The 24280-nt window shown below is 36.5% G+C and overlaps 1 protein-coding gene across 2 annotated transcripts; it reads left to right on the forward strand.

Annotated features, from left to right (window-relative positions):
- Positions 1-318: 318 nt before the first annotated feature.
- LOC114400273 lies at positions 319-20753 on the forward strand. 2 transcript variants are annotated; one of them, XM_028362638.1, is made up of 15 exons: positions 325-893; positions 1994-2088; positions 2171-2284; positions 2595-2699; positions 2799-2870; positions 4126-4238; positions 4588-4722; positions 5648-5716; positions 5784-5871; positions 5981-6052; positions 6141-6241; positions 6582-6699; positions 19189-19248; positions 19384-19494; positions 20350-20753. In XM_028362638.1, the coding sequence occupies exons 1-15, from the start codon at positions 779-781 to the stop codon at positions 20458-20460; spliced, it is 1479 nt and encodes a 492-aa protein (XP_028218439.1). In that variant the 5' UTR covers positions 325-778; the 3' UTR covers positions 20461-20753. The 2 variants fall into 2 exon arrangements, with proteins under 2 accessions (XP_028218440.1, XP_028218439.1); XM_028362639.1 differs by lacking the exons at positions 19189-19248; positions 19384-19494 and having other exon boundaries at positions 319-893.
- Positions 20754-24280: the final 3527 nt, after the last annotated feature.

Raw genomic sequence — 24280 nt, forward strand, 5'->3', positions numbered from 1 at the left:
ATTATAATAAAAAGTTTGATAAAATCTATCAAAATTCTTCTTAAAATTAATCTATCAAAATTTATATATTTTAAATATAAAAAACTTTTTATATAAATTATAAAAAATTCTAATTAAATACCATTGGTATCTTCTTAAAAAAAATCTTAAAAGTCCTAATTAAATGTCTTAAAATTTATTTATACTATTTAAAAGTTATAATTAAATATAAAAAAATATTTTTAAAAATCCTTTTAAATCTTAATCCTGTACACTTAATTCAATTAATTTCAACAAATTTGTTGCCTTCAACTGTTATCAATGATGATACGTGATTTTTTCGCCACGAACAAATTTGTTGACTTCTACTGTTATCAATGATGATCTGTGATTTTTGGATAAATCAAAATTTCAGTGTTGGATTGACGCGCTAGTAAGTGACTAGTAAACTTCGTGTACCCGGTAAGTAACTCGATTCTACTGAGTGATGAACAATCGCTTCTCCATCTTGAAGTAGATTTTCCAACTTGAGAAGAAACCGAAGCTTCGTTTGGTCGAAAACGCACCGGTGTGACCCACTTCCACCTTCTCCAAGAAGTGGTTTCGTCACTTTTATTGGTGCCTGCGGTTACATTATACCACCGTAAAGCGTGAATATGAACGTTTCTTTTAGCCTCTCTTTCATTTACCCTTTTCCATATACCGCATAAAAAACGTTCCTTTTAGCCTTCGTTGTTCCAAGTTTTGATATTTTTAGGGAGGGGTGCTGAAACTACGAAGAGGGTAGCCAGAAATTAAAATGGCACATTTGCATGAAGTGGATCGAAGCAAGAATGAAGTTATACGTTTAGAGCGGGAATCCGTGATTCCAATTCTGAAGCCTAAGCTCACAATGACACTGGCCAATCTTATTGGTACTGCTTTTTGTTTGAACCTTTTTTTTGCTCCAATTTGGCACCTGAAATTGGTCTCTTTGTTGTTGATGTTGTTTTGGTAGTTATGAAAACATGTTTGGGGAGTGTTTTCACTCTGTTGTGCTGTGATTGTGTTGTGATTGCTCTTGGAATTGAGGAGTATGGTTGGGGGGTGGGGGTGGAAATTAGTGTTGTTTTCCCCCTTTTAGAAACAAATTTGGGATGAAATTCACTGATATTTCTGGACCCTTTATGTAATTTAGTTTTTGAGTGCTGTTATGGAGTTCAGATTTGTATATATTTTTTAGTTTAAATCATGGTTATCAAATTCTCGAGTTATTTATTGAGAACAGTAAAGAGTAAACCTTTTTCTTTTAGATTAGAGTTTTTTTATATAGATATCTTTGCTTTTTTTTTTTTTTTTTCAATTTGGTATAACTACTTGAGCAGGATCCTATCTCAAATTTTTGTTTGCTAGACCCGTAGTTAAAAAAACCCACTTTAACTCTTAAACTCTTACGATTTTAGAGTTTACACAGACAAAACAAGTTAACTCTCTAGTAAACTTGCATAAACTCTCGAGTTAGGTAGCAAGTTTGAAATCAACTATAATTCTTTCCCGCCTGCCCCCATAGAACCGTCAACGACAATGCTTTACCATGACTCGAACACTTTGAAGAAATAAATATTTTTTTCAAAAAATGTTATCACTTTAATAACTTAAGTTTTTATGATTTTATATCCAATTTGGTCATCTATGTATTTTGATATTATTTATTAATAATGTATTGTTACACTTTATTATTGTTTTGTTATTTGGCTTTATTATGCCGTTCAAATGTTAAATTGTTGTTGTGGTAAGAGTATTTTGTTAAGTCTATATGTCATTAATAGGTTTTTCAATATTATTTTTCTACTATGTAAACTCTTACAAGTTTACGAGTCAACTCTACGAGTCGAGTTTATGGAAACTTTATGAGTTTAAGTAAACTCTCGAGTTTGACAACCTTGGTTTAGATGACGAAATTTGGCTAATTTTTGTTCCTTCCTTCAATGTTGTTATATTTTTTGTGGTATGAGATTTTGGGTATTATATGCAGAACATAGTTCTGACCGAGCTGAGTTCTTGAAGCTCTGCAAGAGAATAGAGTACACAATTCGAGCTTGGTACCTTCTACAGTTTGAGGACTTGATGGTATCATCTATTTCTTGATTTTTCTGACATAATTATAGTTACTTTGTGGTTGTTATGGAGCTTGATTCCTTTAAGCTTGCAGCAACTATACTCCCTCTTTGACCCTGTACATGGGGCGCAAAAGTTGGAACAGCAGAAGTTATCTTCCGAAGAAATTGATGTGCTTGAACAGAATTTCTTGACATACCTATTTCAGGTACCATCTCTACTTCATGCATTCAAGTGTCAATATTTTGGAGATATTGTTAGTATAATATAGACTTGAAAACCTAAAGATTATGGTATTGATATAAAGGAGTAAATGCTCTAGTCATCCAAAGGTTATGGTGCCAGCCTGCCGCCACATTAGTCCTTTAAAGATTTTTGTCACCAAATTAGTCCCTTAAAAATACTAAAATCTTACATTAATCCTTCAAAGTGACTAATTTGGTGACATAAATATTTGATAACATCAGACTGAATATTGTTTCTTAAGTTATCTGAAGATACTTCGATTCTTTATATAGGTCATGGAAAAGAGCAACTTCAAGATAGTGACTGATGATGAGATTGATGTTGCACATTCAGGCCAATATCTTCTAAATCTTCCCATTACTGTTGATGAATCTAAGGTTTGTGCATAATAATGCTCCTTTAATGGAAAATGGTACCTTGAGATGCTTGATTTTGCTGCTAATAGTTGCTGATGTCTGTATTTTTTGCTGATGAAGCTTGACAAGACACTTCTGAAGAAATATTTTGAAGAGCATCATCATGATGACCTACCAGATTTTTCTGATAAGGTATGGCTCTGAATCAAGTGTAGGAGGTACTTATCCACGAAGGATTTCTTGGTTCTCTGGTGTTCATTTTTCTGTTATCCCCCCCCTGTGGGTGTGGGCGTGTGTGTGAGTTCGATGCTGTATGATACTAATGCAATTATGAGTCTTTATTCCAATGTTTGCAGGCTCCTTACCCCCTTTTTTAGTTATTGAAGCATTCTTCTAGATTCGTTGTTGGAAATCAGAATCTTTGTTGTCATGCTGATTAATTCACAAAATATTCATTACAGGAGATAGACTTCTCTTATTTTAAATGAAACAGTGGGGAGAGGGCTTGATGATGCCTTGATACTTGTTCTAGTTCTATATCCTTCTTTCATGAATGTTGTTGAACTGATCTTCTATAATTATAAGATTGTCTTCTATAAAATCCTTTTGTTACAATGACGGACTTTCTACATGCTGTCTAAAGTCCAAACTCCTCACCACCAGCCCACTCCAAGTGGCTTAGAATATTTTATATTGAAATATCGGTAGTCCATCCTTGTTGGTGAAACAGAATCCTTAAAACATTGATGAAGTTGCACTGAGTTTTGGCAGCACATCATGAGTCACATTGATTGATGTAAAAAAGTTGTCCTAAAAAGAACTAGGCCAATTTGGCCCTGCCTATAAATTCTTGGCCCAACATTTTTTTAAAATTTTTACTTTTCCTTTTAAAATTAGTATAAATTTAAGCAAAAAAATACATAGGCCAATTTGGCCAGGCCAAATGGGCTAGACTGGGCCACAAAAAACATGGCCTATGAGAGATTTGGGCCAGCCCGTTTTCACCATTTGACTTGATGGGCCAGGTCAGGCTGACCCATTTGACAGCTCTAGATTGATGTAGTAGACTTTTGGTAGTCATTCAATATTGTGATGTTAAGTTGTCAACTAAAGAGCAGAAGTTTCTACATTAAGAAGGTTGTAGACATCACAAGATATTATTTGGCTTTTGTTACTTGTTTGATGCTGGACTGTAGTTGATCCTTCCCTCTCTCACACATACACTGTTGTACACTCACAGTGGAGGCTGGTTCACAATTATTACTTTAATTGTTTGCATTAGATTGGAAAAAATGTAATTCCTCAAAACAAGTGAGCTGAACCTGCAAATACAAACACTGATCTAAAGATTGTTGTTTTGTTCCTTGAGCTTATTCTGTTTGTTTTTTTTTAATCAGCAGCTTATTCTGTTTGTGAAATGGAAAGCTAATAAATCATATTATTTTAGTATGTTATCTTTCGACGTGGCATTGGAATTGATCGAACAACTGACTACTTTGTGATGGAGAAAGTGGACATGCTTATTGGACGCTTTTGGGCATATCTATTGAGAGTAACTAGGTAAGCAAACTCAGTCTGGAAAATTTAGTACTTGATGCTAATGAATAATCCATTTTGAGAAGTCATGATATTGATTAATATATTACCTTGTCTCAGCAAGAGATGTAAAAGGCCAATGTAAAATAATAAAATGCATCTAAACAGAGAAGTAATAAGGGTCTTGCTTTGGCAAAATTATGTCGGAAGGGTTTCCAATGGTAACCCAAACAGACATTTCATCTGTGTACTGAAAATATTTTTTAATCTATACATGTGAATGTACCTGAGTATACACAGCATGCTTCCCAGCTTTTTTTTTTTTCTTTTCTTTTCTGTTCATAGAAACCTTTTAAAGTTGTACTGCTTGCAGGTTGGAAAAGCTTCTATCCAGAAGGTCAAAAAGGCACAATAAGAAAGATCCAAAGAAGGACAATGAAATTAACTCTGGAGCAGATGGGCAGGACCTTTATGTTGAACGGATACGTCTTGAAAATATGCAACTAAGGTCATAAATTGCTTCTCTCTCTCTCTCTCTGCATTGTTCTTTCTGGATGAGGACCAGTGCCTTTATAATAACATTATTACTTGTTATAGATGCTTATCTGATGAATTTCTTCGTGTAAGATTCACCATTATCTGCAAGTTGAATGCTATTGCTTCTGATAATCTAGATTTGTGTAAATCCTGATTGTTGGCAGCTTTCATTCAACTGAAAATTTAAAATTCTCATTGTATGCTCTGTATCACATAAAATTTTGGTACTGTGTGTTCCTTACTCTGGAATTACAACCATCAAAGTAGTACAACCCCAATAGAAGTTAAGGTCATGAAACAACTATCTCAAAACCTTAAAGTTATTAGGTAAAGACTCATGAATGGTTTTATATTATATTTGTAACATGTCCCTTAACTTAAGAGCCCTTTGGCATTTGGCTTTGTAGTATCAATAATGCACTGTTCAACCTACCTTATACTGAAATTCAACTTTTTATTAGAAGAACGAGGACCATGACGATTGAACTCTAGATCACGTGAACACTGAGACTCTGATACTTTGTGCTGAACTAACTATCCTAAAAACTTGTTAGGTGACTGAACTATCTTAAAAACTGAAGTTGTTAGGTGAAGTCACATGAATGATTTTATTATTACATCTCTAACCATTAACAATTAACAATTCCAAGATAATAGTCAACCTGGATTGAGGTTTTTGGTCTTCCTTAAGCTTTCATTATATGAGCATGGAGAATTCTATTGTGATAAAATCTACTACTTAAATTATATATAGAAATTTTAGTATGTCTACTGATTTGTCTTTGAAGCACATGATGTTTCTTTCTCACCAAAAATGAGGCTCATTATCTACATTGCATAAATTTTGAATGTGTGATGATCTGGTCACTCATGTGATGATTTTCTGCAATTTCCAGTTTCCATAATTTGCTGGGCAAGACCTTAATCCAAGAACCAACATTTGATAGGATAATTGTTGTCTACAGGTAGATCTGCCTTATATCTCAAACTTATGTTGAAATTTTGAAATCTAAGAAGCAAACTATTTTTCAGGAGAGCCAGAACCAAATCAAAAGAAGAACGAGGAATATATGTGAAGCATTTCAAAAACATTCCAATGGCTGATATGGAAATAGTTCTTGTGAGTTACCTCATTTGTGAAGCTTTTAATGAACATTCTAATTTTTATTACTAACTTTCCCCCAACAAATACAAGTAGTAACCTTGGTCAAGAACTTGTTACTTGGCAGCCAGAAAAGAAAAACCCTGGATTAACTCCAATGGATTGGGTCAAGTTTCTTGGATCAGCTATAGTTGGTTTGGTTAGTTTTTTAACCTCAATTTAGTGTTTCCATTTTAGCGATATTGTTTTTCTTCATCCTGAACAAATGCATATAATGTTCTTCACAGGTTGCTGTTGTTAGTTCACTTGAAATGCCTTCAGCTGATTGGTGGGTCATCATTGCTGTTCTCTCCACAGTAATTGGTTATATCGCTAAGACATACTTCACGTAAGTATGTTGATCGTTTCCTATCATTGCAAATATATGCTATACAATGATTATTGTGAAAATTACCTGCATATGGCTCTGAAACTTGATCTATTCTTTATGAACAGTAATCTAAAGAAATCTCTCCACTCGGTGACTTATTAAATTGTTCTTTTTTTTTCATTAAACCATTCTATTTCTACCAATTCTTGGTTGAACTAGTCATTATTCAATAGTCATGTTGCTTATTGAATCTTGTTCGCATTATTATTGCCGCATTCTACTAGTTTGAGATGTATAGAAGTAAATGCATTTGAAAAAGATATTTAACCTAGTTGCCACTAATTTCTTTTCCCCATAGGTTCCAACAAAACATGGCTCAGTACCAAAATTTGATTACACAGTCAATGTATGACAAACAACTTGACAGTGGAAAGGGTACACTTCTTCATTTGTGTGATGATGTCATTCAACAGGAAGTAAGTGCCAGCTTGATGCATTCTGTGTTTTTTTTTGTCTTCAAATCAAATCAGTATATTGATAATTTTTGTTAATGTTTTTAGAATTGTTTAGAAAGTAGGATAGGGCTGGCTGTTCTAATTGTACCTGAAACTGGCCAGCTTATTTCTGCACAACCCTCAATTGTTTCTTGCTTTGGTTTGACTCTAGCTGATCTGGGTTTTGTTTGAACTCGTTTCTTCAATCTGTTTCTGTGTCTTTGTGGTGAGTGCTGACTGGTTTGTTTTTGCTTCAATACTTGCTGGTTAGTCCATATAATTGTGCTCTGTTTTGGTGTTTTTTTTTTCTCTTTTGGTTGGATGTAATTGTTCTCAAGTTTTGCTGTTATTAAAATGTCATTGGTGGAGCCGTTGTTGGTGTGAAAATGTCATGGAGTTCTGATTTTTAAGCTATTTTGCTTATTTATGTTATTTTATATGCAGTTATATTTGTTTGAATATAGTTTTGTATTTTAAGTAAGTTGTTATTATCACACATTTTATGTGTCTTACAATCCCTAGGCAGGATCTCAGATTTGATAACCTTGCACGTCTGAATGTTATGAATAAACACCATAAGCATATAGAGGTTAGGATCAACTGATACCAATATAAGAAGGGATCTGGATATTCAACACTATGTATGCTTTATCAATCTTACTGGAGTCATGCAAGGTGCTCTTTCTGAATAGTGAAAAATACAGATTAGAATTAGTTGAGTTTGTTTTTAATACTACTTTGTTAAATAATAAATTTTGAAATATTGGTTTTAAAATATAAAAAAAAAAGCGTACCCCAGTGCCTGGAGGTTCCTCGCTATGCGAAGGTATGGGGGATGATCATTGTAAGCAGCTTTACCCTTGCATATGCAAAGAGGTTGTTTCCGGATTTGAACCCATGACCAATCGGTCATCAAGGCACAACTGTGCCAGGGCTCGCCCTCATTGGTTTTAAAATATAATATATAAAAAAATATTTGATTGATATGACATTTCTTGAGCATAATCCACATGATGGATGATAGAGCACTAGTAATAAACTGGTAAAATATATTACTGAACACAAAAATCACACACAATACAACAGTACACGTTGTCCCAGTGACAAGTCTTGTACAGAGTATTCTTTGTCCACAAATTGAAAAGAACGACACACTTACCTAATTACTATCGCAAATACTCCCTATATGTATCTGCCATCAGTTATTTTCTATTCACAACGGCCATCAGGCAGTTTCCTAATATCTCAGAGACTCCTAATATGTGACTGCCACTAGTTATTTTCTATTAGTAACTGCCATCAGGCTGTTGCTCCTTTGGTTTACTATGCCTCATAGTATAGTATACTATACACCTTCCAATTGGGCAGCTTGGCTGGTTTGTGAACTAATGGGTTTGTCTTTTAGTGGTTCCCATTTCTTTTACTAGGACAAATGTTTTGTAACAATTTCTTTCTTTACATTTGCTATTAACTTACTACTAATTGTATAACCAGATACTTGATGTTTTGGTATGTGTTTGTCAATCTTGAGGAACATTGATGGAGTAGAGATTGTTATATATTGGATATTAAAATTTATCACCTGATGTCTTTGTATTTCATATATGATGCTTGCAATTCACCAAAACTTGCGTGTGCATGTGAGGGAGATAGAGGACCAATTTTCCTTGTCTGTTTTATGACACACACTGCTACACTACCAAAGAATCCAGCACATACAATGATTTTAATTATTCCAGCTGTTGAATCTAAGCAACTGTGTGTGATTAAGTATCCTCTGCTTAAGAAGTATTATATTTTTGCATATCAGGATGGGATATTAAACAGTATTGGATAAGTTTGATAACAATCTTTCAATTTGATAGGTGGATTTTGTGAGAAATTCATCTAACAGTGTGCGTGCATGCATGTGTGTGTATATCTTAGCTTTTGTAAAATTCTTGTTTTACCACTTCTTTTAACAAGCATATGCCTATGTTTTCTCACAAGGTAGGAAAACATGATTCTATTTGTAAGCAAGCTTAATCATATATTGGCTGTGATTTCTCCCCAACGTACATATATTCTTTTAGAAATATAATGTTCAAAAAGATGAACTTTGAAAATTTTGAAACCATATTTGATACTTGAAAGTATTGAAACACATCATTTACTGCACTGTTATCTTTTATGGACAGAAATAAAGGTTAAGACTATGAACTAAATATTTTGGAGAACTTAACTTGTCTCACTCAGCTGAGACTATTGTATATATAAAGAAGAAACAAGTACATGACAAGATGTGACAAGATACGGTGTAGACTGCATCCCCTTGTACAGCAGAGAAGAGTGCAAAATAAGAAAGATAATAAAACCTATATAAAAAACACATATTAATCTAACATCCCCCCAAGCTGGAGCATATATAAAAAACACATATTAATCTAACATCCCCCCCAAGCTGGAGTATATAAATTATATGCTCCAAGCTTGGAACAATAAACTGAATCCGAGGCCCCCTTAATGATTTGGTTAAAAAATCAGCAAGCTGATAATTTGAATTGACAAACTCTGTACTAATCTCTTTGGTCAGCAGCTTCTCTCTCACAAAATGACAGTCAATCTCTGCATGTTTAGTTCTCTCGTGAAACACTGGTGTTATAATTATGTGTATCTTTAGAATAGATTATTGTATCTGTTTTAGCTTATAGTAGAAGACAGCAGTGTGTCCTGTCTTATCAAAGCTTTCAAGCTTCTCTCTCTTCTCTTTGTATATATATCTATGTTATTTGAATGAAAGAAGCAAGAGAGTGATATTTTCCTCACTACCTCCAAATCTAAGTTGGTATCAGAGCGGGTTCCGTCCGCCGCCGCCAGCCGTCACTTCCGGCCGCCATTCTCTCCGACGAACCTAGGGTTCGAACCGCCCTGGAACGCGCGACCCAACCCTGCAGGTTGCGTCGCCATTGGAGTTGTCACGCGCCGCCACAGCTCCTCGTGTTTTCAGGCGCGTGTGGTTCACGCGCCGCCGTCCCGACGTCGGAAGCTCGCTCAGCTTGTTCCGGCAGCTTCGTCGTTCTTCTCTGAGCCTGTTTCAGGTGTTGTTTTTTTTATTTTGGCAAGTCTTTGTGCCTGCATGTGCCTTCTTCTATTCTTTGTTGCTTTGGGCTTCCATTGTTGATCAGAAATGGCCTCTTCTGGACCAGTTTTTTCTTTTTCTGGAACTCCAACAATAACAACTACAAAACTGAACAGGAAAAATTATCTATCTTGGTCTGCCTCTGTGGAGCTTTGAATCCTTGGCCAAGGACATCATGACCATTTGGAGAAAGGAGTTGATGCTGTTCCAAATGACAGAAAATTTGAGTGGGAAAAGCTTGACTATCAACTCTGTGTTGTATTATGGCAATCAGTTGAGCCAGATATTTTGGAGATCCTTAGGTCATTCAAAACGTGTCATTCGTTTTGGAAAAAGGCCCAAGAGATCTTTGCAAATGACATTCAAAGCCTCTTTGATGCAACCATGAAGGTTACAGCTCTCAAACAAACTGGACATGACATGATTGCACATGTAGGAAAGGCTAGGGCTGCAGTTGAAGAGCTGAAAAAGTTTCTGGTAGCTGACTCATTGGAAGAAATGAATAGAAAACTGGATAAGTTTTACATGGTCCTCATCCTGAGGAGTCTACACTCTGACTTTGATCATGTGCGTGATCAAGTTCTTGCTGGAGATCAAGTTCCATCAATAGATTCTCTCATCACTAGGTTACTTCGTGTGCCTTATGCGCTGAAAGAAGAAAATCCAGTTGATGTGGTGGAAACTTCAGCAATGGTTGCATCTCGTGGAAGAGGGGGAGGCCGTAATAGTAGAGGAGGCCGCAGTGGAAAAGGTGGACGTCCTCAATGCACATATTGCAAGAGGATGGGTCACACTCAAGAGAATTGCTATTCCCTGCATGGATTTCCTAAAAAAGTTGCCAAGGTAGCTCAGACAGAAAAATCAGAGTCTAAGTTCTCTGATGAAGAGTACCAAGAGTATTTGAAGCTGAAATCTGAGAAATCCAGCAGCTCGGCTTCATCTTCCTCTGTACCATGTTATTCAACAGCATGCATTTCTCAATCTATTGACGGTTCTAGTCCTTGGATACTTGATTCAGGTGCCTCTGATCATATTTCTGGTAACAAGTCCGCTTTTACATTCATGTCTTTTCCAAAAATTCCCCATTTTGTTACTATAGCTAATGGTTCCAAAGTTGCAGCTCAAGGAGTGGTCAAGTCTCTTTGTCTTCCTCATTAAAGTTGGATTCTGTTTTGTTTATTCCTAAGTGTCCCTATAATCTAATTTCATTGAGTCAGTTAACTCGTTCATTGAATTGTTCAATAACATTTACTTCTAATTCCTGTGTTATTCAGGAACATGGCACGGGTCGAGTGATTGGAGAAGGACGTGAATCAAGAGGACTTTACTACCTGAAATCCAACTTATCTGTTTCCTATTCTGCAACTTCAAATCCCAAACTTTTGCATGATCGTCTAGGCCACCCAAGCTTACCAAAGCTGAAAATGATGGTTCCTGGTCTGAAGAATCTTAGAGTCCTAGAATGTGAGTCGTATCAACTAGGAAAACATGTTAGGTCATCATTTCCACAAACTGTCCAAAGATGTAATTCAGCTTTCTCTACCATTCATTCTGATATTTGGGGACCAAGTCGGGTTACATCTTTTGGTTTTCGATATTTTGTAACCTTTATTGATGAATTTTCTAGATGTACTTGGGTCTATTTAATGAAAGACAGATCTGAACTTTTGCGTATCTTTATGTCCTTTCTCAATGAGATTGAAAACCAATTTGAAAAAACAATTAAGATTTTTAGAAGCGACAATGCAAAAGAGTATTTCTCTCATGACTTTTCCTCCCTTTTATCCTCCAAAGGCATTTTACATCAATCCACTTGTCCCCATACACCACAGCAAAATGGTATAGCTGAAAGAAAAAATCGTCATCTTCTTAATACCGCACGCTCACTAATGTTAGCCTCTCATGTTCCTACACACCATTGGGGGGATGCGGTTCTTACTGCTTGTTTCTTAATTAACAGAATGCCTTCATCCTCTCTTGAAAATCAAATTCCTCACTCAATCATTTTCCCTCATGATCCATTATTTCATGTTCCACCTAAAGTGTTTGGTTGTACTTGTTTTGTCCAAGATCTCTCTCCCGGTTTAGACAAACTTTCTGCCCGAGCAATCAATCAAGTGTGTTTTTTTAGGTTATTCTCGTCTTAAAAAGGGTTACAAATGCTTTTCTCCCTCTACTAGGAGATACTATATGTCTGCAGATGTAACTTTCTTTGAAGACACACCCTTCTTTTCACCATCTATGGATCATTCTTCTTCCATCCAGAACGTTCTTCCAATTCCCTCTCCCTGTCCTCTAGATACTTCACACCAAAATGTCAGTGAAGTTCCATCTTCTCCTCCGCACTCGACTGATGTTGGCCCTCCAGTACTTGAAGGTTCACCTCATGATTTTCATTCTCCTTCAATCACTCCTCAAGCCATGGATCCTGCCATCTCTCCTTCCTCTGATTCAGACTGACCCATTGCCATCCGGAAAGGTACTAGATCTACTTGTAATCCTCATCCTATCTATAATTTTTTGAGTTATCATCGTTTGTCTCCTTCATATTCTTCTTTTGTTTTTTCTCTGTCTTCACATTCTGTCCCGTCTAATGTTCATGAGGCACTTAGTCATCCTGGATGGCGACAGGCTATGATTGATGAAATGCAGGCTCTTGAACATAGTGGTACTTGGGAACTTGTCCCTCTTCCTCCTGGCAAGAAGACAGTGGGTTGTAGATGGGTCTACGCAGTTAAAGTTGGGCCTAATGGTGAGATTGATCGACTTAAGGCTCGCTTAGTAGCTAAAGGCTATACTCAGATATATGGCCTTGACTATTGTGACACCTTCTCTCCGGTAGCTAAAATTACTACTGGCTGTCTGTTTCTTGCTATGGCTGCCATGCGTCATTGGCCTCTCCATCAGCTTGATATTAAAAATGCATTTCTCCATGGTGACCTTGAAGAGGAGATTTATATGGAGCAACCTCCCGGGTTTGTTGCTCAGGAGGAGTATGGTCTTGTTTGTAAGCTGCGTCGATCTTTCTATGGGTTGAAGCAATCCCCTCGGGCTTGGTTTGGTAAATTCAGTCATATTGTTCGACTTTTTGGGTTGAAACGTAGTGAGGCTGATCATTCTGTTTTTTATTGTTATGCATCCCCTGAGAAGTGTGTTTATTTGATAGTATATGTTGATGATATAGTGATTACAGGGAATGATGCTACTAAGATTGGTCAACTAAAGGAGCACTTATTCAGTCATTTCCAGACCAAAGACTTGGGAAGTTTGAAGTACTTCCTTGGTATTGAGGTGGCTCAGTCAGGAGATGGTGTTGTAATTTCTCAGAGGAAGTACGCTCTTGACATTTTGAAGGAAACATGCATGCAGAATTGTAGACCTGTTGATGGCCCTATGGATCCGAATTTGAAGCTTCTAGCAGATCAGAGTGAAATGTATCCTGACCTTGAAAGGTATAGAAGACTTGTGGGAAAACTCATTTATCTCACCATCACCAGACCTGATATTTCCTTTGCTGTTGGAGTGGTGAGTCAATTTATGCAAAATCCCCGTATTGATCATTGGAATGCTGTTATACATATTCTTAGATACATTAAGAGAGCTCCAGGACAAGGATTACTTTATGAAGACAAAGGTAATACACAAGTATCTGGGTATTGTGATGCAGATTGGGCTGGTTGTCCAATGGATAGGAGATCCACATCCAGATATTGTGTCTCCATTGGAGGGAATGTTATTTCTTGGAAAAGCAAGAAACAATCTGTTGTTGCTCGATCTAGTGCAGAGGCTGAATATAGATCTATGGCTGTGGTTACGTGTGAACTTATGTGGGTTAAGCAAATTCTTGAAGAGTTGAATTTCTGCAAAGTGATGCAAATGAAGCTATATTGTGATAATCAAGCTGCTCTTCACATTGCTTCAAACCTCGTCTTCCATGAGAGGACTAAGCATATTGAGATTGATTGTCACTTCATTCGGGAGAAATTACTGTCTAAAGAAATTGTCACTGAGTTCATTAACTCCAGTGATCAGCCAGCAGATATTTTGACTAAACCCTTAAGGGGGCCTAGGATTCAGATTATATGTTCCAAGCTTGGAGCATACGATTTATATGCTCCAGCTTGAGGGGGAGTGTTATAATTATGTGTATCTTTAGAATAGATTATTGTATCTGTTTTAGCTTATAGTAGAAGACAGCAGTGTGTCCTGTCTTATCAAAGCTTTCAAGCTTCTCTCTCTCCTCTTTGTATATATATCTATGTTATTTGAATGAAAGAAGTAAGAGAGTGATATTTTCCTCACTACCTCCAAATCTAAGTACTGAATTTGAGGCAATATGGAGAGCTGCCTGATTATTACAATACAACTTCATTGGCTGAACTTCACCGAACTTTAGCTCTTGAATAAGTTGTTTGATCCACACTAATTTGCATGTGACTAAAGTCATAGCCCTATATTCCGCTTCTGCACTAAATTTAGCAACATTATTCTGCTTCTTGCTCTTCCAAGAGATAACATTTCCTCCAATAGACACACAATATCCTGCAGTATCTATAGGGGACCCTACCCAATCAGCATCACAATATCCAGAAATTTGAGTGTCTCCTTTATCTTCATACAACAATCCCTATCTTGGAGTCTTCTTAATATACCTGAGAATGCGACGAACAACCTTCCAGTGATCAACATAAGGAGCTTGCATAAACTGACTAACGACCCCAACTGCAAAGGAAATGTCAAATCTGGTAATAGTAAGATGGATGAGTTTCCCAACTAATCTTCTATATCTTTCTAGGTCTTAGTATGGTTCACCTTGTTTTGCAATTAACTTTTGATTTGGATCCATGGGACTATCAACGAGTCTCCAGTTAATCATGCCCGTCTCTTGCAAAATATCCAAAGCATACTTCCTCTCTGAGATAATAATGTCTTCCTTGGATTGAGCTACCTCTATACCAAGAAAGTACTTTAGGTGGCCAAGATCCTTGGTCTGAAAGTGACTGGACAAATGTTGCTTCGACTGAGAGATTTTGATATCATCATTCCCTGTAACTACTATGTCATCAACATAAACAACTAAGTAAACACATTTATCAGGATAAGTGTGACAATAAAAAAACAAAGTGATTTGCTTCACTTCGTTTCATCCCAAAACTTTGCACAACATGATTAAATTTTCCAAACCAAGTTCTTGGAGACTGTTTAAGACCATAAAGGGATCAATGAAGTTTGCAAACAAAACCTGATCCCCTCTGAGCAACAAACCTAGGAGCTTGCTCCATATAAATCTCCTCCTCCAACTCACCATGAAGAAAAACATTTTTAATGTCTAACTGACGAAGAGGCCAATGATGAATGGCAGCCATGGCAAGGAAGAGAAAGACAATAGTGATCTTGGCCATTGGAGGAAAAGTATCCCCATAATCAAGACCATATATTTGAGTGTAGCCTTTGGCTACCAATCAAGCCTTAAGACAATCAACTTCTCCATTAGGACCAACTTGGTAGCATATACCCATTGACAACCAACAACCTTCTTTCCAGGTGGAAGAGGAACTAACTCCCATGTACCACTATGTTCAAAAGCTTGCATTTCAACAATCATGGCTTGTCGTCATCTAGTGTGAGCAAGTGCCTCACAAACATTCTTGGGAACAGTAATGGAAGACGAAGAAGAAATAGAGGAGAAGTATGAAGGAGACAATCGATGATAACTCAAATAAATAGGATGAGGATTTCGAGTAGACCAAATAGCTTTTCTAAGGGCAATGGGCCAACCTGAATCTGGATCATGAGAAGATGAGGAAGAAGAAGGGTCAGTTGTAGGAACAACTGAGGGTGAAGGACATGAATCAAGAGTATCTTCATGCACTTTGGAATCACCATCTTTTTGTGTCCCACTCTGGAGGGTAGAGACAGAAGTTGGAGATAATTCATCTTGATGATTGACTGGAGAAGAGAGCTGAATTTCTCCTTTATTGGATGTTGTGTGAGTAGGAGATACTATTGCATTGAGACAAGGAATAGGCAAAACTTGTTGTATAGAGTTGGAATCATCCTGTTTGGAGAAGAACACGGTTTCTTTGAAGAAGGTAACATCAACTGACATGTAGTATCTTCTGGTGGTTGGAGAGTAACATTTGTATCCCTTTAGAAGGAGGGAATAACCAAGAAATACACATTTGATGGCTCTTGCTGAGAGCTTGTCAAGACCTAGAGAAACATCATGAACAAAACATGTACATCCAAAGACCTTATGAGAACCATGATACAGGGGTTCATTAGGAAAGAGGATTGAGTGAGGAATTTTATTTTCAAGAGATGAGGTGGGTATTCTATTTATTAAAAAAATAGGCAGTGAGGACTGCATCACCCCAGTGGTGAACAGGAACATTTGCACTAAGTAACAATGTCCGTGCGGTCTGAACAAGATGCTTGTTTTTCCTTTCAGCTATTTCATTTTGTTGTGGTGTGTGAGGGCATGTGGAATGATGTAGGATTTCCTGTGAGAACAAAAAATAGAAAGTTTTGAAGAGAAATACTCCTTAGCATTATCACTTCTAAGAATTTTAATAATCTTCCTAAACTAATTTTTAATTTCATTGTAAAAGGACATGAATATAGACAAAAGTCCATATCTATCTTTCATTAAATAAATCCAAATACATTGAGAGTATTCATCAATAAAGGTAACATAATATCTAAACCAAAAGATGTTACCGGCTTGGTCCCCAAATATCTAAATGAATGATAGAAAAAGCTAAGTTACATCTTTTTTCAGTTTGCTTTAGAAAAGATGACCTAACATGTTTGCTTAATTGACAAGATTCACAATCTAACATTTATAACTTGTTGAGATATGGAACCATTATCTTCAACTTTGCTACACTTGGGTGACCTAGACGATCATGTAAAAGCTTTGGAGATGAAGAAGCAAAACAAGACACAGAATGGCTAGTTTCCCAATAGTAAAGGCCTTGTGATTCATGTCCTACACCAATCAGTTGGCCCGTACCACGGTCCTGTATAACAAAGGAATCAACATTAAATGTTACTGAGCAATTTAAGGAATGAGTCAACTGACTTAGAGAAATTAGGTTATAAGGACAATTAGGGATATACAAAACAGAATTTAAATTCAAGGAGGGAGAAAAAGGAACTTGACCAATTCCTTAAGATGCAGCTTTAGACCCATTGGCTAATGTAATAGGGTGAGGAGATAGAGGAAAACAAGGAATTATTACTAGAAATGTGATCAGAAGCACCTAAATCAACTATCCATGGACCTTGACCTTTCACAGATTGAGAAATGCAGGCTGTTGAAACACTTGGTATTGAAGAGGATTGAGCTTGGCTGCTAGATTTCAGCCTCAGGGATTCCTGATATTCTTCATCAGAAAATTGGGATTCAGCCTTTTCAGATGTAGAGACATATGCTGCCTTATCAGGCCAACCATGTAGGTCATAACACTATTTTGAGTATGGTTTTCTTTTCCACAATAAGAACACCACAGCTTATCACGACCACCTCTACCACCATGTCCTCCTCCTCTATTACCACGACCCCCTCTACCCCTACCACGAGAGGCAACCATGGCTGAAGTCTCAACAGTTGCAGCTGCATTTTTCACCTTTCACCAAAGTAGGAACATGGAGAAGTCTAGTGACTAAGCTGATCACCGGACAGAATTTGATCATGCACATGATCAGAATCTGAATGCAAGTTCTGCAAGATCAAAATCATAAACAGTTTATCAAGCCTCTTCTTCATTTCCTCTGCAGAATCACATACAAGGAATACTTTCAATTCTTCAACTGTAGCTCTAGCATTAGCCATGTGTGAAACCATATCATGGTTGGTCTGTTGGAGGGAAACAACCTTTTGGGTTGAATGAAACAGACGTTGAATGTCATTAGCAAAAACATCCTGGGCATCCTCCAAAAAGAACAGTTCTTGAATGACCTAAGGATCTCTAGCAACTGGTCTACAGATTGCCATAGAATAGTACATAGCTAGTAGTCAAGTTTCTGACACTGAGCTCTATTCTCAACAGGAACTTCATTCACATCCTTCTCCAAATGATCATGGTATCCTTGACCACGTAACCACAACTCAACTGAATCAGACCAGAACCGATAATTTTTCCAGTTGAGTTTCTCAGTTGTGATAGTGGGAGTTGCAGAGAAGGGAGAAATAGGGCCTGTAGAGGAAGAGATTACAAAAGATACTGTAGATCCCATTTTCCGAGCACAAAGAGGTTACCACCCAAATCTGAAGCCAAAAGAAACCCAAGAATGGTTGGATCGTATGTTCACTTCTCTGATATGACAACTGGAGCCAAACAGGGGTTGGAATGGGTCCAAAAGAGGCCGATGAAGACAATGGTGATGGCGCGACGGCAATGCGGTGATGGGAAGGCAGCACTTGAGATTCATGTGCCTAACAGAAGAGCGTACTGTAACGGCGCGTAAGAGAGCTTTTGCTCTCGAAACCACTTGGGTTGGCTCACCCTCAACAAGGCGCACCTAACCTTTTGTTCATTGGAAAATTTTCTGGCGGTCAACGACGGTGGTCGGTGGTGGTTGACAACAGACGACGATGAGACTCCAGAGCAGGACTGTTCTCTCTCTGATACCAAATTACGACTATGAATTTCATATTTTGGAGAACATAACCATTTGCACTCAGCTGAGACTATTGTATATATAAAGAAGAAACAAGTACACAACAAGATGTGACAAGATAGGGTGCAGACTGCAGCCCCTTGTACAGCATAGAAAGAGTGCAAAATAAGAGAGATAATAAAACATATACAAAAAACACATTAATCTAACAGGTTGAAAGCCTGAAGAATCTAACTTTCACAACTACTGTAAGCAATCCTCCTCTCATTGTTCCCATACAGAGTGAAAAATATAGTGTGATACTGTTTGGCAGACAAGCAAACAATACGTTGGATTTATCTCGCAAATACTCCTCAATTCGTGTCTCATTTTTTAAAAGTCTAATAATTTAGGAAATAAAAGTTTGAAGATTTTGAAAATGCATCCACTACTTAAATAGTATCAGAAATGTGTCTGTTTCTGACGTGTGTATCTGATAACTTAATTTGGTAGCATCAGCTGTTATTTGGGCCTTGGGATTATGCTACTTTATATGTGATAATCAAGTGTACTGGTAAGCCTGTAACCTTTTAAGACTGAAATGCGTGATTAGATTGTTGGAAGATCATATTGTGGACTCTAGTTGCTACTACGAGTTTTGGCTCACATTTCATTTTTAAGTATGTAACTATTCACCAGCCAAAGATTTAATCTAATGGCTACCAATTTGTAACTCTTTAAATGTGTAGGTCAAAGAGGTTATAGTTTCATTCTTTATTCTGATGGAACAGGGCAAAGCTACAAGACAGGTATATCCATGAGCACAAGTTTTTTAGAAACTTGTTTTTCTTTTCAAATTCTGTTTTATACTTAGAAAAACAAGGTTTCTATTTCTATTACTATTATCTAAGCACTTATATTTGCTGTTTGGTTATATGGATCAGGATCTTGATCAATGGTGTGAGGAACTAATCAAAGAAGAGTTTGATGAGGAATGTAATTTTGATGTGGATGATGCTGTTGAGAAATTAGAGAAATTGGGAATTGTTACTCGAGTGAGATTCCTTAAATTATTCCCATTCTAATCTTCGGTGATTATATCTCTGTATATAATACTGCATCTCTTTAGAGGAAAACTTTTCTTTTTTCTGTAACCTATGTTTTATTATTTCAATTTCTTGTTATCTCTCTTTATCTCACACTCTTTTATCTCTCTGCAACTACATTTTAAAGTGAGATGAGTATGTTAACAGTAGTAGGAAATTTATATTTCTTTAAAGGTTTAAATACATTTTTTGTCCTTACAAAATTATTTTCTTGTTTTTAATCCATGCAAATTATGTTTGTTTTGTTTTTAGTCTTTAACGCTCTTTAGATAGCGTTTTGAACAGTGAAAAAAGTGTTATCTAAGCATCATAAGGACGAAAAACAAAACAAACATAATTTGTAAGGACTAAAAATAAAAAAATAATTTTATAAGGACTAAAAGCAAAACAACACAAATTGCAAGGACTAAAAAGATATTTAAGCCTTCTTTAAAATAAAAAGCAGATGGTAAAGATCATGTGGTTCCTTTATAGCGGTATAAATAAACCTGTGTCATTTAAACCTTTGTCAAATGTTTTGTCTGTAAGTATTTGAAAAACTATTAGTTGAGTTTTGCTTTCAATTAGGAATGCATTCTTGAACACATTGATTATCATTTTACAGAGTTTAATATATATTTCAGGCTGAATGAGAACATCAACTAAAATTAAAACTTGTGGATTTTTATCTTTCTTGGTTTGCTTTGTGTATCTTCAGTATGATTACCAGAAGATTATTTTCAATCATTGTGATCCCCCTAAGAAAATTTTCTATGAAGATTTCAATTTCTTTGTTGCTGACTGGAAGCTTATCTTGGAATTCAGGATTCTGTTGGTCGATATCAATGTGTCGGGCTAAAACGGGCTAACGATATCATTGGCACCACCACTGAAGAGCTTGTCCTTAAGGCAAAACAGGGAAGCATGACTTCTTGATGGTGTTTTCAAATGGTGCTCATCTGTCTCATGTACATGTAGTGTTGGTTGATAATGACAATCCTGAAATTGCCTAAGGTTAGAATTTTCCTTTACACAAGATTGATGTCCCATCTCTTAGACGGAAGCTAGTTTCTGCTTTCTGTATACAGTTTTCTGTATTTTTCATGTAAGTCTATGTCAATGTATTCTCTATATTTTATTCTTTTTTCAGCAGTTTGTGTTAATAAAACCTAGTCCCTGATTCTGAAAAACACTCAATTACAATGTTTGGACTAGTTCATTATTTTCAAGCTTTTACATGTAATTTAGTGTAATTACCACTGGATGTTGTCTTAGGAGCAGATATAACTTACCGATTGAACCATCCGGAACACATAAAAATTGTGTAGCCTTAGAGTTCGTTTAGATTGAAAATTTTAACCTAGGGAAGTAATTTATCAGAGAATTTAAATTTTTGGAATTTTAAAACAGAATTTTAAACAACTAAAAATGTGGAATTTTAATTTCCTCCTAAAAGGTGAGAAATTGAAATTCTTTTCTTGATATAAGAATCTTCTAAAACGTTCGTGTATTTCCTTTATAACTTTCATTCTCTCTTTCACTTGAAAGTTCCCAAAATCTCATTCTCGAACTCGCGACTCTTCCTTCACACCGATGATCCTCTTCTTCAAGAAATACTATCTGAACTCGTGGAACATCAATCAGGTGTGGGCGTAGGGGGACACGTAAAACTACACCCACTAGTCTGGGGAGCAACTGTCGTATCCATCACGCGGCAAAGGTGTTCGACGACGCGGAAGGCCTGAGTCATGCCTTGCACTGTTAACTGAATACTGTGGTCGGGTGTGGTGGTGTACGCCGGTGTGCCCCTGTTCCTTTGCGACTTTCCATGCCGCATCAGTATTCTTCTCCTTGGAAGCACACCAACCTTATCTTCTCTTCTCTTTGCATTCATTTTCTTTCACCCTCACAATTTTTTTTTTGTCCAAACACAAAATTTTGAAAATAAAAGAATTTCAATTGAAATATTTGAAATTCTTAGAATTTAAAATTTCTAAGAATTTTAAATTCCCTCATCCAAACACACTCTTAAGGAAAAGCAAGTCCTTGTTTCCGGAAGGTTATACAATTTTATTTGTCCTGGATTTGTGGTTCTGGAAAATAACTAAATAATAATTATACGACGCAAGGTAGTTTTGGGATTTTGTAAAAAAATTAAGAGTGTATTTGAATGAGGCAATTTAAAATTCTAAAGAATTTCAAATGCTTCAATTGAAATTCTTTCATTTTTAAAATTCTGTGTTTGGATAAAGACAAGCTTCTATGTGTGGCATCAGTCGCGAGCGGCATCTAGTTCGGGTGGGCATTCCAGTTCTCTCAGGTGGCACCCTACGTTCAGTAACTAGCAGCTACGGATCCATCCCCCCCCGCATAATGGGCCAACAATACAGCCCAGTCTCTGGCCTCTTCGTGCAGCCCCTCATTGGCCACATGAGCAACCGCTGCACCAGTCGCTTCAGCTGTCCCAAGCCCTTCGTCCTTGTTGGCGTCGTTGCCATCGTCGCCGCTGGTCCTTGTCATCGCTTCATCATCGACTTCTAGATCCTCAACGTCGCCAATAACGTCACGCAAGGTCCCTACTGTGCCTTGCTCGATGATCTCACTAGTAAGCTCTGATGATAATTCTCTCTCTTTCTCTCTTCACTTGTCTTCTCCCCTGTTTGTTGAATTTGCAATCGCTAATTGAAGTTATAATTGTTTATGGTGAATTGATTATTTTAATTTCTCACATTTTAGAAGGAAATTAAAATTTTACATTTTTAGTTGTTTAAAATTCTGTTTGAAAATTCTAAAAATTTAAATTCTTCATAAAAAATATCCAAACAATGAATTTTTTATTAAAGAATTTTAAATTCTTTGCTAAATTACTTTCCTTAGTTAAAATTTTCTATCCAAACACACTCTAAAGTTAATCGAGGTGCAGGGAGTATTTTATGGATACAGGAAGCAATTGCCTTGAGTTCGTTGCTGTTGGACTCTGAACTATTAAATTTTGCTATTTTGGGCTCTAGGCAATCGTGGTTTCATTTTAGGGATTACTTTTCGAGTGATGCTAGGTGCACCCAACATTATTGCCGGTGCACCTAGCATTTTAAGTGAATGGGCAAAAATGCCTTTCACTTAAAAGTTAAAAGTTGTACACCAAGTGCACTATTCACGCATTCCATACGCGGTCTCCTCCCTGCGCCGTTTCGTTTTCTTGGTCGTGTGTTTAAGCTTCTTCCGTTCTTGAGCTTGTTCTCCTTCTTGCGTCGTTTCCTTTCCTTGGAGGTTCGTTGTCGGCATTGAGGACTTGCAGCTCCATTTTGCTGTTCCACCGTCGAGGTAAGCTTTTTGTCTCCGTTAATGGCTGCGTTTTCGATTTTGGTATGGTGTGTTCGTACGGATCAACATGATCCGTATTTGTATTATGATCCATATAACGCATACAGATCATGTTGATCCGTATACTAAGTTGTTGATCCTTGCCTGGAAGGTTCGGTATGCGCCTTGATTGGAATTTATTTTGAGATTTTTTATAAGATATTTAAGAATGAATATTGGATTGTAGTTTATTTTATTTATTGTGAGTTCAAGATTGGTTGTCGTTTGTTACAACAAAGAGATAATGTGATCTATGTGCGCATAGTAGAATGAAAGTTTGATTATAAAGTTACTATTCTTGAATACAAGTTTATATGTAGTTCTAAAATTTTTCAAGGGAGTACACAATAGTTTCTAAAAGCTAGTTGTATTTATTTAATGTTATTTAAATTTCTTTTGGATGTTAAGACTCGTGCTATGTTGTGCTCTCCTTCCTGTCCGCTTTATATTTTATGTTCTCACTAAGTCTTTGTGACTTATCCCCTTATTTTATTTTATTTTCTCAGATACACAAATAGTGGAATAGTTGACTTTCTGGAATTTGCTTATTTACTCAGGAATTTGATTATCTTTTGGTAGGCCTCCATTGCGTCTAATGGAGAGTTTTTTTTTTTTTTTTGTGACTCCAATATAAGGCAACTATAGGAATAAGGGTAGTAATAGATTTAGAGAGAATTCCTTTATTTTAAAATTTAAAAGATTCTCTCTTACAGATATGCTGATGATGTACTTATGATGTTTTGAGACACTTTGATGATTAGTATTTATGACCAACATTGGACTAAATAGGCAATTTAGTCCCTGACTTTGTACCCCTTTTGCATATTAGTCCCTAACTTAATGTTAAATTCAAAATAGTCTCTATCTTTGAATAAGTTTTGCAAAATAATCCTTCTGTTAAATTTTAAAGTAACGTTGTTAGTGATGTCAATTTTAGTGTCACATGGACTATCCAACGTGGCACTAAAGGATGATGTGGCATGCCACGTGGACGTGCCTCTTAAAAGATGTTACGTCATTTGATGATAACAAAACGAGTAAATAGGTAATTTAGTCCCTGACATTGTACCCATTTTCCATATTAGTTCCTATCTTTGCATAAGTGTTGCAAAATAGTCCTTAAGTTAAATTTTAAAGTAACACTGTTAGTGAGACCAATTTTAGTGTCATGTCATTTGATGATGATAGAATGAGTGGCTTCTTCAAATCTGATGATTCTGAACCAATTGAGGCACATATAAGAAAAAGAATCCACACACACTCACACAAATAAAAAGAACCAAAAATCCACAGCAACAACATTATCTCTACAGCCATCAACACCAATGGGCGAAGGTTATGCCTTGCATGATTTCTGACAGCGCAGACTCCTCCTTGGATTCCTTGTCATCTT

The sequence above is a fragment of the Glycine soja genome, chromosome 19 (assembly GCF_004193775.1).
Source record: "Glycine soja cultivar W05 chromosome 19, ASM419377v2, whole genome shotgun sequence".
In the NCBI taxonomy this organism is placed as follows: Eukaryota; Viridiplantae; Streptophyta; class Magnoliopsida; order Fabales; family Fabaceae; genus Glycine; species Glycine soja.